Source organism: Buceros rhinoceros, unplaced genomic scaffold, assembly GCF_000710305.1.
Source record: "Buceros rhinoceros silvestris isolate BGI_N320 unplaced genomic scaffold, ASM71030v1 scaffold7325, whole genome shotgun sequence".
NCBI classification, from domain to species: domain Eukaryota; kingdom Metazoa; phylum Chordata; class Aves; order Bucerotiformes; family Bucerotidae; genus Buceros; species Buceros rhinoceros.
In genome coordinates, this window is record NW_010413351.1 from 74263 (window position 1) to 92155 (window position 17893).

Sequence of the window (17893 nt, forward strand, 5' to 3'; positions counted from 1 at the left end):
AGTGAGGAGCAGGGATTTGCATGAGACATTCATGCATTATGTCTCTCGAGACTGACGTATCCTTTAGAAAGCATTGAAATAAATGTTTTAATGTATAGGGGTGGGTTTTTTTCAATCTGCATAAAAAGATAAAAAGCAAACATCAGCTTTTCATATGTTAACATTTATGTTCTGGTTAAGCTTCTGTAGGAAAGTGAATGTATGAGAGTGAACACTTTAAGTGTTATTGTTCAGCCTGTGTAACTAGGATTCTAATGACTTTGACTGCAGAATCTTTCTTTTTTTAAATATTTATGTATATTCCTGGCACGCCATAGCTCATGTCGTACTTCGTACATAGCAGTTCTGTACTATACTATTGACTGTCTGCACCTTTGAATAAGCCTAAGACTTTTTACATCTATTTCAAAACAGTTGACCGTCCGTCATACAGTAGCTGTGTAGGTAAGTATCAAACATCAATTGTTATTACTGCAGCTTGTACCCAGATTTGCTCATTGGACTGTGTTTGTGTGGAAGATTGACAGAAAGAGAGATCAGTTAGCTTTTATAACCCTTGCTGCTTGCATTGGTTCCATCCTTGCAGAGTCTGTGTTTCCTGCAAAGTGTGAAACATTTCAGCCTTCATTAAGGCTTTAAATCCTGAGGGAATTGTGGGGAGCTGCAGGTCATAATTTTTGCAGGAGCAGTACTAGAGTGCCTTCTTGGGGGTGCTGAAAGCTCTCTGCTCTCACTGGCATTAGCAGTTCTCAGGACTCCTGATTTCTTTTTGAGAAGTTTGGTTGCTACATTGAGTTTAGGATTGTGAAGGTTAAGTATTGCTGATTTTTAGTCAAGCCTGTAACAGAATTACCATGTGTAATTCATATGGAGAGTCATGGCATGTTTTATTTCCACTCTGTACTTTTTGCTGTGCCAGATCCTGGCTTTTTTAGAGCAGGATTTTCAGCTAACGTCAAAGCAAGCAATGATTAGGTGATACAGGCAATTATTTATATAGGCATAGGAAAGGGTAGAGCAGTTCAGGACAATATAAACTAACTGAACATAATCCACACCAGATTGGGCTTTCAGTTCCTTAAAGCTTGATAGTTTGTTGTGATTTTTTTTTAAATCTTACTTGCTGAATACTTTTTTGGAGTAGGGTAAGGGGTCTTTTCTTCCCTACCTTCCATAACTCTTCTGTCACACTAACAAACTTGCTTTACTCTTTAGTCGTGATGTCCTGGTCCATTCACTGCTGAATTAATGCAGTGCTGTCTTAACATATAGGTTTTTTTCTAAGTCAGGAGTGATGCTTTTTAGGCTACGGTCTGCCTACAGCTCAAAAAATCATTGTGGCCCTTTGCCATGTGTGGGGTTTTTTTTTCCCCCCCCTGTTGTTTTCTTTTCACCTTCTGACATGTTAATATGTGACCCTGGGTGTTGGAAAGCTTTATTTATCATACGATAGGAGATTGTTTCTATTCCTTGATCTGTGTGGATATAATTTCCTTAAATGCTGTAGCATAAGCAGAATTTATTGCGTGGTGTATTTGGGAGAATTGGCTTGTTACATTGGCAAAAGCAGTCCAAGGCCTTCATTAAATGTGTTGCTCTTGTGAACAGCCTGGTTTCCTCTCTGTATTCTGTGTGACCTAATGTGATAAGGTTGTTTCACCATCTGCCTGCGTTCCTTTGGCACATTGCTGTTAGATTTTGATTTGCTGGTTCAGGAAATAGAACTTTCCTTGAAGAGCTGCTGTAAACAGATGAATGCTTTTCCCAGTATCGGAACTTAAACTTGGTATTGCATGCTGACAGGACCCGACGTGAGCATCAGTATGGACCGGAGTTACATGTGCTGTTGACAGCTTTGAAACACAACAAATGGAAGTCACTTTATCAACTCTGTTATTTGGATTTATTGTCAGAGAATGTCTGTAATAGTTGAATGTTATTCAATAGACAAACAGTTAGCAAGAACAAACCAGAGTAAATCAGTTTCAATTACTTGCCACTTGATCCTTGAATAAAACCAGATGACAGTGAAAGTTCTAAATAATTTAATAAATACGGTGCTGAAATACCAGCCCGTCTCTGTCACCTGGCAACTGACGGAGATGGATTCCAGTTTGGTTGTGACACATTGTGTTCTTTAGGAATTCTAAATCTGAACAGACTTATACCTTCATCTACAAGCTCTGTAGCTGTTTTTTAACAATTTGGTTTCACTCAACTAGATTATGTTTAGATAATCTTTACAGCATACAGTGTCCTCTAATTAATAACAACTATTATCGAGCGTTAAATCTTCCCATACAGCTGTGTGTGAAAGGTTCACAGGTCTAAACTGCTTTCAATATACTGAATAAATTCCTCAAGGAGGACCAAAAAAACCCACTGAGGTTCCAAGGTGATACAGGACATTTATTGGGCAGAGCTGCAGAATATTTCCAAGAAAACTAAACACAGCAGTTGGAGAGCTGCATCGTAATTCAAATTCTGCTTTTGATTGATTTCCGGATTAAAGCTAGCATGTCCGCTTTGCTTCTCTTGTTTCAGTCCAGGCCATCTAAAAGATTTATGGATAAAATCTTGAGTGGCCATCTCACAACCTGAGAAGTTGCGGTTTTTATCACAGTCAGCCAGTTCGACCCTTTTTAACACCTTGTCAAGAGCAGGCTACAAAGAAATCCAGAGGAGACTTTCCCACCTGACCAAACCAAGCTGAAATCTGGGATTTCCAAACCACAGAAGGTAGTTGTTATTTTTTATTCTCTTGAAGATGAAATTTCTAAAGCTCTTGAAAGTAGTTTTTGAACACTTGGCAGATGCTGGCGTGTTTCAATGCAGTTGTTAGGAGTTGCGTGTTTCCTGAGCCAGTTCTCCCATCACTGTATGGATTCAGACAGAGGGTGCGGGTTTAGGTTACAGCTGGGCTGATTAACTGTGGGCAACAACCAAAAAGGGAGGTCTTGTTTTCTTCTCCAAACCTTGTTCCTTCCCCCTCCAGTACGTCAGCAGTATTGCTTGTCTGACCCCACAGTGAACCGATTCAGAGAGCTGAGGCTATAGAAAATGAGCACTACAAAAAAAGAAAAATAATAGCTTTCGTACTGATGTAGTACTTGGATCTAGCTGACCATGGATGGGGTCAGGTGAGTGCCAGCACTGTTTAAGTGACTGGGGAGCATAGCCAGAGGCAGGAGGAGTGGGAGAGCTCTTAATAGAGATGTACTGTAAGTCTAGACTTGGAGCACACAGTTCTCCCTATGAGGCTGAAGATTATTTATGGATGATCTGTACTGCTGCTGGGAAGAATGGGCTTGCTGTCCTGTCCGCATTTGGTGCCCTGATCTCCTGCATCCTCCTTTGTGGTAACGCTGGTGCTTTTGTGGTTAGTTGGATCAGGGAGCAGGTCCAGCTGAAAACTAAGTTAACAAAAAAGAGAATTTCAGCTTTGTTAATGTTACTGTCAGAATAGCAAGGGAGAAGGTAGCATGACTGTATCCATTGTGACAGCAGCACACATTCAAATTTCCTGAAGTTTATTTTGATGTTGTATTTTAAATATTCATGTAGAAAAAGCTGATTTACCAATTCATTGACTCTTAGCCAGTGTACTGTTCAGGTTCCAGGACTTTTTTGAAGGATAAGACCCTGAAACCGTATGTGGCAATCCAGCCACCTCATCGTCAGTCTCAGTTCTGTGTGATTCTCCTCTAGTATCTTTTCTGAGCTGGACAGTGAGCCATAGAGCTTGTTTGATTTAGAAAAGACATCAGTGTATGCAGTGTGTGATGGTCTACAACTTCATTATCATATCATCATCTGTGGTAACAGAAGTGACGTTTTGATGGGTTTTGTTATCTTAGTGTTTCAAATTTGTTCTGTTTCGTTTCACTTAAGTATACGTCAATGGAACACAGATTGTCTAAGATATGTGGGACATATGCTCTTTGCACGTGAGCATGACCAGTTACATTGAGCTGCATATTTAAGATTAAGTGTATTTATGTTCTCTGATGAGCCTGGCTGCGCTGAGGAAATGGCATTCTAGCCTCTCCAAACACATCTCACGTATACCAATAGGCTCAAGACTGCCTTTTGAAGATTTTTCATTCATTCAGAGCAGTGCATTCTAGCCTGGCTTTTCTCCCTCCTGTTGTTTTCTTTTGGGATTACTGTTTGGTCATTGTTAGGTTCAGGCTATACTCAATTGCCCTTGTAATTAGCGTGAAGCTAATAACCATGTACTGACTAATTATGTCTGCTCTAATTTTCCAGGATTGTTTGACTCTCTAAGCTCCCATTGACTTTCTGGGGGGAGTTTTTGACACTTTAGCACCGCTGAAGCTCATGTATTTTGGTTATGAGCAAGCTGCCAATGTGTTAAATCATAGCCCTTAAGTGATGGGATTATTCTGACTAAACATCTCTGCCTGAGATTTGTCTGTCTGGAGATGAGTTGCCCTGGACCCTTGTGCGGACAGTGAGGTTCTGTCATTGTGTTCCTGGAGGTGACGTGCAGTGTGGTGCACCCTAAAGCAGATGCCTGTTTCAGGAGGTTCCTGCCGTAAGAAAAGAGGGAGTAGATCACCTGCTGAATTTTGATAAGATTTCCAGTCTAATTTGTTTGGAGAGTTGGTTTAAGTGTCTGTATAGAACTGAGTTGAAATAGAAGTTGCGTTAAAAGACGTAAGAGTTTAAGGAGCTCCATCCCAGCTTGAAATCATAAGGAGCACCTTTAAAATGTAAATGCTTAGACGCACATGTCAAAATTTACATTCATGCATTGTTTAAGAATTTCAGCTATCCAGGAATATTAATATTGCCGCTATAGCATGCTATGAAATCATCTGCTCGTAAGACCAGCATTTTCATTATTGTTTGAAGACTGGCAGCAATTGACGTTTTTCTTCTGCCCTTGTAAACCAGGCTGTGCTCTTTATTTCCTGTCATTCTTGGAAGCAGCCACAGTGTCCTGCCTTAATTTTACACGCTCTGTTTGACAAGTTCAGTCTCTTGTTTGGCTAGATGCTTCATCTTGTAATAAAAGAAAGAACCAGTTTACCTTCCCTAATCCAGATTCTGGTTTGTTTCATGGTTGTGTTTACAACAAGTTTGTTTAACACTGCAAAGACTGATTTGTGTAGTTCGTGGCTGTCACTAGTCAAGAGGATGAAATTCATAGTCACTCTCTTTTCAGTCTCTAGAGCATTTTCTTTCCAATAACCTTTTAAGGCAGGTACCACTGGGTAGCGAATCCGTAGTGCTCTGATAAAGTTTAAAATAAATGTCCAATCTTAACTGAGATTTAATTGTCTTTGGCAGAAATGAAAGATCAACAAAAGTTCCTACTTAATATATTTATAAGGAATATAAAATGGAAAATCAACGCACAATTGTAGGGTTAAGTTTAAGAACTTTAACTTTTAAGATTCTTCTCAATTCATTCACTTCAATATCAACATCACCATTATTAACAGAAGTGCCATTTCTGGTATACTTACCCGGATTTAAAATAAAGTGTGTTGTGCTCTGCATGTTGCAACTTAGGATAGAAGAGAAGGTTATGGAATATGAAACAGCAAGTGGATTCATCTGTTGGGCTAGGACAACTCGAAGGTTCTGGTATATACCACAGTTTAAACACTAAACACATGCTAAATTTTAAGCATTTGCATTTCTCAGTGCTTAGAATTGCTGGAGGGGTGTTTGTGGGATTTGAGGTGAATGCAGAAGGTCTAGTTTGTTCCCCAACAGATGCTGGTTTTGACATTCTGTTAATGAAAACTGACCTTCTTCTCCTTCATCCTAGGTGTTTACCTCCCATGGACCTACTGTGATCATGCCAACCTGGTTCTGTTCTCGAGAATGGTTTTTTCACGTGGGCAAATTTGATGAGGGTGGAAAGGTGAGTGCTGCAGATGATATGGATGATCTGTAGTCCAGGAACCATCTGTTTGTTTAACAGCCTCTGAAAGCCGTAAACCTGTTATTAAGAAACTAGGCAAAGTGGTATAGATAAAAACTGAGGTCTGAAACCATCTAGGTTGTACCATATATGTGTTTAGTTTGTGTAAAAACAGTTGTTAACCAAGTACAGGTTTTTTGGGATAACTGGTGATTGAAGGATGTAACTGAAATGGACTTTGTGGGTAAATCTAACTGATTTGTTAGATATGTCAGCATAGCTGGAAAAAATAAAGAAGGTTTCAGACACTGAAGCTCCTCTTCAGTCCCTGAAATAGGTGCAGCAGATCTGGAAGCTAAATGAAAGTCAGCTCCTAGTTCCATTATGAACCATCTCTGAATGGTAGATTTGGTGAAAGAAACTGGAAGGGAAGAAAGGTGCAGGATGGCAAAGAGATGGTAATGCATCCTCGAAGGGGAAAGGTTTATATGGCTGAGATGAAGAAGGGGAGGTCACAATGTGCCATAATCCCATGATCATTAAATCTCATTTATTCACTTGTCTCATAGCCACTTGGCAATCTTCGTTCTCAGGCTTGTCTTTGGAACATGTCAAGCAGCTTTTCCTCAAGGATCAGGACAGAGGTTACAAATTAAACAACTCTTATCTGGGAATTGTTCTGCCACTGACAGTTAGCTTTCTTTTTCTTTATAGATTTCCTGTCTGAGTTCAATTTGGTTGTTTTAGGTTCATCAGCATGTTTATGAAATAAAATCCAGGGGTGTCTGTTGGCAGTATTTATTGTGGTGGTACTAGAAATATGTTGGCAAGTAGATCTAATTCAGATGCATTTGGAACCATTCTGTGGTTTTGGACCTGAGGGGTTTTGCTTCCAGTGGTTTTGGTGAGATTTTAGGGCTAGGATGGGTGGTTCTGAATTTTTATTGGAAAGTCTTCATTTAATAATACTCTTAAAAAAAACCTGCTCAGGCTATTTCCTATTTTATTATTTAAGCTTCAACAGATTATGATTATTATTCTTTTTATAGCCTCTAAACAGAGCTCTCCTGTGCCATGCCGTGTGTATATATACACTCAGACATATACATGTGTATATATATATATGAGGATATACAAATATTATTCTTTGGGCTGCCAACAAAAGTTTAATTTAAAGAGTCGGCAGACTGAGAACAGAATTTAGAGTGGTGAAAAGATTTGCCCTTAATTACACAGTGGGTGAGTGGCAGAGCTGGGAATGGTGCCTGACTCCCAGTAAAATCTACATTCACTGACCCATGCTCTTTATTTCTTTTTTATTATTATTCCTTATCATTGTATTTTCATTCTCTGAAGAATGTTTGACTTAACTTCTGGAGCATTGTTAGTAAGCTCCAAAAAGAAAGCAAGCAAGCTAAACCACAGGAACAACAATAGAACAGCAAGCCTAATGATAAAGTTCAAGAGGTTAACTTAAACAGACTATTGTTCTGTGCTTTTCGCTCTTAGTCTTCGGGTTTTTTCTCTTTGTTCTGTTTTTTGGTGGATTTTTTTCCTTTGTTTTGCTTTATATTTAATTGTGTAGGGACTGTGCCACTGGTTATTCAGATGTAATACACTGACAATCTCAATCCTAATGATTTTTCAGACACAATGCGTGATATGTCCTTCTAGTTTTAAAAATTACCAGTGATAAGTTAAACTTTCTGTTGTCCTTATTGTGAAACGTCCAACACGTCAAAACTCAAACTCTGGCTGATACAGCAGACCTTCAAAACAATACCCTAGGAACAAGGGTGACAACAGGTCTGAACAAAGCAGTGAACAGAAGCAATGAAGTCAAACCTTTGTCCTATGTAGGTTTAGAGGACACCAAATCAAGTCCTAAGTATTTCAGCATTTGGCGCTGTAAAGTATTTAGCATTGATCTAACTCATTCTAATTTGAAAAGAATTCCTCTGAGGCAAAGGAAGATATTTCTCTGTGTATCAGAGCTGTTATAAACTAGTTCTGAGTACTGCTAAGCGTGTAACCCTTGTGCGTGTATGTTCTGACCTGACCTGGGGTCTGACTATGTTAATTTGATCACTTGCATCTCCATTTTGGGGTTAGTATTTAACAGTGTGACCTGCAATGTCATGTTGCTGCAAGTAAACACAGAAACAGGCCAACAAATCTCCACATTTCAGCCTCCTCCCTTTGCTGAACTGTTTCCATGCCAAAAAGCTGCGTTTCTCATTTGGAATTAAATCCAAACACCTGTTCTTCATATTTCAGGGCTTAGAACAAACGGAAGATAATTCTGCCATGGAATAACTTGTGGTTTGATGCTGATGTTAATAGTATGGGAGGACTAATACAATATAAATATGTAAGCTATGGTGTATTTTTTTTCAATTACAGTTAGATACACACATGACTCTCTGTCTATCCAAGCTTTATGTGAAACAGATTTTCTGAAATATTTACAAGATGGCTTTTAGAAATAAAGTTCTTTCTGGGCAAGACCTGCCATTGTTGGAAATGGATTCATTTTGTGTAATCACTGTGGCAACGTGCAAGCAAAATCCTGAATAGTGTCTTCATAAATGGTGGCTAAGAACCTGCCAGGTTTGCTGTATGCACTAACTGACTGTAATGGTAGAGGCATTATTTGTGCAGTCTCTGATATATAATAATTAAACCAGAAGTACTAAAACATAGTTGATTTTAGCAAGTTCTGAGGGTGTCCTGAGACTAAGATAATACAACAGAAATGGTCAGTAGCCATAAAGTAACATTTTAGGTAGTATCTGCTGCCAGGAGGAGAGTCACGTGAACCATATTTCTGACTTAATTTTTTAGGAGATAACAGGGAGATTATTTCCTTTTAATCCGTCTGATCCAGTTAAAGAGTGCAGTACTTCCTTACTGAGAGAAGTAGCCAGGGCTTGACTAAACCCTTCAGAACTCACACTGGAAAATCAGCGTGCAACTTACCCACACGATTGGGTTTGCTCCTGTCCTCTTTGGTGTCTTCCAACAGCTAGCAGCATTCCTGAGAAGTCATGACTGTTTCCAAAAGTGTCACAAAAAGATATGCTGAGGAAAAAATGTACTTGTTTTGTATAATATGAAAAGCAGGTTTTGAAGCTATTTAATCTGTTAAAGTAGGGAACTTAGTCATGTGCAGTGGTAGATGCGGTGTCTGTTACTAGCTAAGCAGAGTTACTGCTTCCTATATTTAACAGTGCACTTCAATTTTCATAGAAAACCTACATTTTGCAACTGCATCCGACCGACCTTGTGTACTTCTACCAAAATGCGTTCTTCAGGTGGACAGCAGATTTTGTTTGCTGCTAATGTCCAAGTGGAGGTCACTGGGAAGGCACTTTGTCTCTTGGTGCATTGTCCTTTTGTTCTAGTCGCATGGCTGTAATGGCACTAAGCTAAACCCACTGAACGTGTAGCTCTGGATCAATGCTCTCAGAAGGCTTGAGTGCAGTTAAGAGCTGTATAGATGAGCACAGCTGACCTGCAGGCTCCACTCCATGCAAGAGTGGCGAACCGCGGAGTCTTGGCTTCATTCTAGCAGTATTATTTCTGACTGTAATATGTCCCACTTGTTTCTTTCTCTAGAGTTTTACCACACCTTCGTTGCAAACTTCCTGTCACCTTTGTATTTAATTTTCCTTTTTAAGTACATGAAAACTAAAAATAGAGTGACAGCCTCAAGTTCTAAACTAATCACAAAGTGTAAACAGGGGGAAATTACTCTTAATGAGCCCCAGATGGAATAGCAGATTATAAGCTGCCACTGGCCTTTCTGAACACAAACTGAACAAAGTGTCTGGAGCTCAGTTTTGATCTGTTTTTGTGATAAAAGGTCACAAAAAACACGAATTGAAGAGGTGTCAAAGTATCCTGTGGTGCACAGGGGACTGCAGCACATGCTACAGAGCTCTAAGATAACTTCACAGGCTATTAGGCACTAACTAAGGCATTTTTCCACTTTTCTCTGCCAGAACACACAAATGTTCTTCCCTCCAGTTACTGTACTGTCTGAAAGGTAAAAAGCTAAGTAGGAATTTGGTTTCTTGGACATAAATTAAAATATGGGCTGTCTGTCAAATAACCTATGAAGGTGCTCTGGGAAAAAATCTGGATTAAACACAGGCCCTAATGTTTTTGGCTTGGTGTAGTTAAGTCTGAACAAGATCAGTATTTGATCTAAAAAGGAAAGAACAAGTGGAGCCAATGATTAATTACACTTTATAAGCTATTTGAAAACTCACCCCATACCCCACGTCTAATGACATATTTTGCTAGTCTGTTATTAAATATCATGTAGAATTTACTGTCTCCTTTCCAGTTGACTCCCTCATCATCTTTAACTTAATTTCTCTGTGCCAATCCATTTGGATGAAAGCAATCTTTTGCAGTTTCCTCTAACCTGTTATTTCCCAAACAGTGAAGTAAGTGCTACAGGCTTCAGGTCTGAAAATCAAGGCAGAGTGATGTAAAGACAATTTGGATGGGAGCCAAAAAAAGAAGTGAAAGATCTGCAGAGAGACTGAAGAATATCATGGATGATGCTGAGAGAAGCTATTAATAGCTATGTAATATGGGCTTAGCTTGTGGTTGGTTGGCTTGCATACCCCTGGTGACTATTCGCCTTGAAATAAGTAATTTGTTCTCAAAGTGGAAAACATTGTTAGACTTCCCATGTCCACTAGTTCGAGTGCTCTGTGCAGGGTAAATCTCCACTGGCTTTGCTCACAAGGATCTGCCACCTCCAGCAGAGTACCTGTCAGCTGGAAGAGGCCAGGGGAAGAGTATCCAAGACGACAGAGAAGTGAATGAGGGAAAAGAGAAGGATGAGGAAGTTGGGAAAGGTTGATTCTGTCACAGAATCAATCTCCTTCATTAGGTTTAGCAATAAAAGGCAGCTCTTACCGTATGTTTATGCCTGTACAGTCTAATGGTAAGTTCTGTCCAAGTGACCAAAAGAAAAGGCTTCTGCCAGCCTGAAGTTCTGCAGTAGTTGCTGTTGGTCATCCCAGGGCTATAACATGATCTCTCACCAGGGTACAGATTGCTCAGAGGGCCACTCTTTCACTAGAGGTCCTCAAAAAATTGCTGATTAGAATGCTGGTGCTTGTCACCATTACTGATGGTGGAGCTGCAAAAATTGTAGCCCGAATTGCTTGTTTTGGTGGTAGGTAGTTTGTACCTCCTTGCCAAACACGTATGTTGAGGACATGGCAGCTGGTGCACTGCTTCATGCATAGTGGTCTGCGAGGAGTGGGAAACAGCGAGCAACGAGAAGATGACGAGAGAAGAATCATAGAGCATTTAGTTTGGTCCCTGAACAAATTACCTGAACGCAGGTTAGGTTCTGCTTGACATCCTATTGTGTGTACACAATCAGTCCCATCGTCTGTATGGCCAACCATCAGCACAGCAAGTGATACCTGCCCAAAATTCGGGCAAACGCAGATCCTTCACACATTCGCTAGTGGTATGTTGAAGTGCACGATGGTTTTGCATACGGCTAGCGCGTGGTGCTTAGAACAGAGCAGGCGCGGGCTCTGGTTTCCACCAGGAGTGTAACCAGCAGCTGGTGAGCATAACTGAGAGTGAGGCAGGCTGGTGAGTTTATCCCTTAGTGCAGCAGAGATGTAGGGTTGGGTTCGCCTATAATGTGGAAAATTCTGTGTGTAGTCCAGTAACATGTAAACAGTGCAATTTAATTGTACTTATTAATGCTGAAAACTATTTATGTGGTAGCCCATTGCTGAAATGCTGGATTGTTAATCGATACTTTTAGCTAGTATTAAGTTTCCAAAAATACAGTAAAATATCCCTTTAGTGGTTAAACAGCTTTTTGTTTGAAAGCTGTGGTGTTTGACAGAGATTCCTGATGTTTAAAATACCATCTGGATCCAATATTACGTCTCAATTGGGAAGAAACTCTTGTATTGCAACAAATGTACACGCTCAAGAGCCGTAGGAAGTCCCGTCCCTGCAGGATCTATAACACAGGCAACATCTTTCCTCCCCTGAAAAAGGCCGGGCAGTGCCGCTCCTTTGTAATGTGAGAGGCCACTGCTGAGCAGTACAAGGCACCTGCTCGTTCCAAGGGCTGCGTGTGCTTTAGTTCAGAGTATTTCTGCCAGTTAAAGTAAAGCAAAAGAGCACTCGGCATCAAACGGCATTTTGAAAGATCCTTTTACGTTTGCAGTAACTCTCCCTTTTTAATATGCGTATTAATGGTTATCTTGAATAAAGTAAATGCTTATCCAAAAGAAAATGAATTGCAGCTCTGTATGTGATGTAATCACGTATCTGAATCAAAATGCGACTACTGCAGTCAGCTAGTATGTGCCACAAAATTTGTGCTCTGCCTGACCTGGTCTAGTATGTGACCAGAAAAGAGAAAAAGGTTTAAACTTCGCTGCCGACTTTCAGTATTTCCTTTAAAGTCCAGAATAAGAAAAAGATAGAAAGGGCTAAGAGATAAATGGAAAAAAATTGAGTTTGTGTTTTTCTTACATTCTTCATGACTGTGGTTGCTGTCTGCTACTCCACCTCCCCTAAGATTTCTTCTGTGGCTTTCCAAGTAGGTTCATATAAAGCATAAATTCTATGAACTTCTGTGAAAGTTTTCTTCTGCATCGCTCTTAACCTAGAAGCCAGACAAATATCTACACAGACAAACAATAGCGACAGAGAAGCTGCCCTCAGCAGCAGTCAGATCAGAATCCGTTTTGTTCAGAATCTGGGAGTGTGGCCCAATTCAGTGTCTTCAATCAATCAATCTATCACACAGTGGAGTCCGGAGCCGCGGAGCACAGAGCTGGGTTTGGTCCTGGTTTCTCCCAAGACGCATATGTTCAGCTGAGTGTTTTGGTTTGTTTTCCAGGGTTCAAAGCTTTTGTTTTGGTCTCACTTCTCTTCCCCTCCCCACATCCCCTCGGCTGCTCAGTGTGGTGGGTATGAGAAACAGTCACTGGACCATGGTGCTCAAGTAACTAGAAAGCCAGAAGAAACCACAGAGTGGTTTTGTGTCCAGCACTTTAATGAGAGTATCTCCTTTTTTTTTTATTATGGAAGAAACTCAGAAGCTGTGATAATGGTGGAAAAAATAATTAAAAAAAAATATATATATTGTTTTAAACTTTGACTTCTGTTATTTTGCTGTGTTGAAATGGAATGCCTAAATTTGAGGTTGAGGCTTATGCCCCTATTATTCATGTATGCGGTACTGCCTACAGAAAGAAATGTGTTTTGGTATCTTTACCTTCTTTTGCTTTTCCCTCTCAACTTAGTCATATTATCCTTTAGTTTTTTGCTGATGCTACACTTAAATATTTTATTTGGGCCACCTAGTTTTAGATATCAGAGATTTTTAGCCTGATAAAATCATGTGACCTCTTAAACACTGGGTTGGAGGAAAGAAAAATCTGTATTTAAATGGAAAAATGTTTTAGCTGTATTTCAAGAAACTGCACCATTGCAAAATATAAATAGATGCTGCTTTTTTACTTTCACTATAGGGCTGTATCTTTTAAAGGCGGGTTTATACTTTCAGGTGCTGACGTGTAATTGAATACTACGTGCCATAAGATTGTCCTTCTGACAACGTATCTCTGGCATTTTCTGATTTTTACCTGGAAATGTTGCATGTGATCATGAATATTCTCTAATTTCTCTCATATTTCTTGGACCCCGATAGATCCACAATTTGAGGAGATTTTCTTCTTGCAGTGTTTCAGCGGTATTGTTGCAGTCCTGTTAAGGAAGAATGTGCCATGCAAGAAAGAAGGATAATTCAAGAAAAATTGAAAAACTCTCTTGTGAAGTCACTGATCCCTTTCTGTAAATGGTTCTGTTATGTGGCACTTCAGGCTTCGTGAACTGTTTAGCAGCTGGTTTCCCTCTTTGGGCACTAATCTGTACCAAGCTTTAAATCCCTGTCAAAATGAGATGATGTTTGTTTTCCACCTCTGTCCTTGTGGTCAGCTTGACTTCATTTTTAGATACCACTGTTCTATAGCTCTTTGTAATAGTTTGATCTTTTCTACAGGTTCGTTTGTTTAGTGACCTGTTAGATAACTTCATGGAGACATGCAGAAATAATATGAATAAAATTATGTTAAACCTTATTCAATTGGCAGAAAAATAAAACGTGTCTTCTGATGTAGCTCTGAGAACTGGTCACTTCCTGCTTTGAAATAACTGCTTCTCTTGCAGGGTGTTCCAGAAGATCTGTTGTTTTTCTATAAACATATCGAAAAAGGCGGTGAAGTCTTCCGAGTAAACCATTGCCTCCTGCTGTACCGGTACCACCTGCAGGCTGCAACTCATTCTGTCCTAGAGTAAGTGGCGTTTTTTGGTAGAGCTGAAAAATTAGTTTCATCTTTATTGGCAGCAAAGATGCTTAATCACTTCCAAGACATCGCACAGCAAAGTAATTGTCTAGTCTTTAATTGTTTGTTTGGTTTGTTTTTGCAAAAAAGGCTAAAAAGCAAGCATGACGTAGTGTGGTGGTGATGTCCTCTTTTGGTGGTGGTAGAGGCTCTTGCTGTAATTTGCTTTTGCGTAACATGCTGTAATGCTGGAATTGAAATGATGAACTGAAATCTGTGGTTGGGATCCTGTCGCCCGTCCGCTGTTAGGGTACCCGTGTTCAATGATTTAGGCAGGAATGGGCTGGGGGCACTTAACATTTGACAAAAATTCTAAGAAATTGTTTCATCTTTGCAACTGTTTTTGAAATAATGTCACAATAGGTGTGGTAAAAGTAATGAAGCATTTTTGGCTGCATCACAACAGGACTCTTTTCAGCTTCCAGTTACCATTCTTGAGCTGAGACTCTCTAACTGATTGCTTGGGAGCTCACAATCTGCCCAAATAACCTCCCTGCTTATCTAAAGCATCTGAGTTTCTTACCCTCAAAGCAGATTAAGAATACTTTGTATGATCATGTGTCTCAGCTGCTCAACATGGCAACAGCGAGCAGTGAAGCAGTAACGTCTGCAAGTGGTGACATTTTATTGGGGTTTTTAATTAGCATTTTTAATATGTGAGGTTTTGATTCTTGTAATTTTTGCCATGTGAACCATAATGTAAATATTTTTTTATTTTAAAAGCTTAATTTCAAAATGAACTGTCTCAGTTTTAAAAAAATAAACAGAAACTTGTAATACTAACGAGAAACTTCATTTGGAAAAACCAAGAAAACCTAAACCTCCCATCTGATAATGTGCTGCATTTACATATGTTATTTCAGTACTTTAAAAGGTCTAAACCACCTAAATCAAATAATGAAGTTTGAAAAATAGCTGAGGATGTTTAAAAGTCATTATCTCAGGTGCTTCTTTGTAAGCTGTTGCCTACTGCTTTTCCAGGGCTGTGTGCCTCTAAAGGAAGTGTTAATTGTTGAGTGCTGATTCTTCTACATGCTCATTTTACCCAGCAAAGGTGTTCTTTCTGATCAGAAGTCCTGCAAGCTGAGCCAAAGTTGTCTCTTTCTCTTATGCATTGATATTAATGAAAAATGATGTGAATTTTACTGTCCTTTAGGAGTCCCACACCAGAATCACAGTGGTAATTAAGAGAACTGTTTTCTTACTGATTAATGATCCAAATACGCTTTTCAGTCAGTCCCATTTATATGGCTTTGTAAAACTGACTCATAAAACTAAACATTTTTACGTGCATCTTAGTTGAATATAACTGTATTACTGTAAATACTACAGTATGCTGGCATAAATATACGCCTCATGGTTAGTGTTGCTCTAGGTCTTTATAAATACATATATATGTATACATGTGTATAAAATCCTTTCACTCCGAAACAGTCATTGCAAGCAAAAAGATGTACTTTAGGTTTTGCAAACAAACAGAGGTAAATTATTTTCCTTTTTCCTGGTGTTTAAAGGGTTTTTCCCCCTCTTATAGTGTGTGATCATTTTGGCAGTTGGTTACAAACTTTTCAGCCACGCATCATGGGATGCGAGAACTCTTGGAAGCCTGGTGCTTGTGTCTGTGGGAAAACATCTTATTCTTGGAAAGGAGTTTGTTTTGAATTTACGGCAAGCTGTTGCTTATTCAGATCTACAAGGTTGTGTGGCACAAGCACCCTGAATTACAACACGCTGTGAGAATGTGGAAATCCTGTAAGCTGTTTCAGATGTGCGGTTTGCCTGTCCAAATTGGCGCCTTTCTTGTCTCGTTCGAAGAAGTCAGACTGGCCGTTCTTCCTGTTGGCTTTTCGCTGGTACTACTGTTAATGGTTCGTGTGAACTTTCAGATGGGAGGTTGTGTAACATCTCCTCTTACTGGCTTGTTCCCATGTTTGTTGCCGAAGTTGAGAAGGGGTGGCTAGCAGTTGTTTCTGAAGACTGAGGTGCATTGAGCAAAAAGTCATTAATGGAGTCATCACAAGTGTATAATTTAAACTGGGTCTATCCTAATTTGCCTTTTGGTCGCCCCACCTTGTTTAATGTGTATTCTGCCTTTTCCGGAAGTCTGTTTTTTTCATGGTGTGTTTTGTTTGAGCATTTTCTGTGGCATTTTGCCTTTCACCATTGCCCTATGTCGTCTTTGATTTTCAGGGTTAGCCTAGACCTGGATTTGGAAGCAGTACCAACTAGATTAATATCTTGTCTGAGAGCAAAGTTATGCCTGTAGGAAAGTTGTGGGTGGTTTTTTGGTTGTTTTTTTAACTGTTTAAGCCTAGTTTCATTCTAAAGATTAGAGCTGTTTAACTGGACTCGTTCATGCAAAGGTGCCTGATTCAATCTTTTCAGCAAAGACAGTAGTTGTTCATAGCCTACTATGAGCTGATTTCAGTTTACATGAGTCTCTTTCATTACTGTTCAGAGGAAAAAATGCCTGATTTTGCATTTTTAGGCCTCCTAAAATACCTGTAAAACTACTTGACAAACGTTTAGGATTTTTTATTTAGTATGTATAATTATAATCACTAATGATTTTTAAGTCATTTCCTATGATTAGTATCCTTCTGGAACAGATATCTAGACATGAAAATATCTGTGAAGCCTGAAACAAAATCATACTTGCATTTTTCTGTACCCTGGAGGCATCAGACTGCATTATTAAATGTTTTGGGTGTGTGACAGAATCAGAATGAAGTGCGGTGTCTATATTTAGACTTCATTGGGTGCATACAGAAATATAACATTCTCATCATTTCATCTGAGGTCTGTGATGGATACCTGCTGCATGTGAATGAGCAAGACAAGTTTTGAGAAACTTCTTTTCCACCAGGAATTTACAACACGAGATCCCACGTACAGTATCTCTCAGATGAAAATCATTTTATCTTACATTACAGCTTGTATCCTGGGGCTGCGCGTACATTTTGCTCCACAGCTACATTGCACTGATTTCATACACTGTCAGAGCTGGCTTTATACTGAAAAGTGCTCTAGTAAGTTTGGTGTGTGATAAAAGCAGTGTAAAATTCATAGATTTTGATCTTGCCAAAGGGGAGAAGAAGGAACTGTGTATAAAACAATGTACCTCATTGCGAGATAAGAGTCAGCATGGGACAAGATGAGCAGTAAAACGTACTTGTCTCCAGGTAGTGCTGCACTTGAAGGCAGGCAGTTGGGGCAGGTAGCTAATCTGTGTAGTGATTTACAAGCCTTTGGTCAAGAGAAGTTTAATATACGCAGAAAATAAAGTTCATACCTTCCATCTGAGATTGAGGTGATTACCTTTTATGCAGAAAATGTGAAGTGTTCCTACAAGGCGTACAGTAATCTCATATGCTGTGTGTTCCGAATGAGTGTAATATTGTAAGAGCTCGTTCTGCTGAAATAACCAAAAGTACGTAATCTATTGAAACCATCTGGTGTCAGGCACTAGAAGCTTCCAGTGTCATTTAAGCAGAGGGAAACAGGCACTTGGTCTGAAACACACATTTGGTTGTTGTAGAGGTACTGGGAGGTGTGGGGCTCGTGTCGCAGATGAGTGCAGGAA

The 17893-nt window shown here is 39.6% G+C and overlaps 1 protein-coding gene across 1 annotated transcript in view; it reads left to right on the top strand.

Annotated features, from left to right (window-relative positions):
• Positions 1-17893, top strand: part of B3GNTL1 (UDP-GlcNAc:betaGal beta-1,3-N-acetylglucosaminyltransferase-like 1) — a 109539-nt gene that overhangs the window by 70247 nt on the left and 21399 nt on the right. The window contains exons 6-7 of the mRNA XM_010136692.1: positions 5804-5899; positions 14135-14259. Of these exons, the coding sequence (XP_010134994.1) occupies positions 5804-5899; positions 14135-14259 (221 nt within the window). The remainder of the gene's footprint in view (positions 1-5803; positions 5900-14134; positions 14260-17893) is intronic.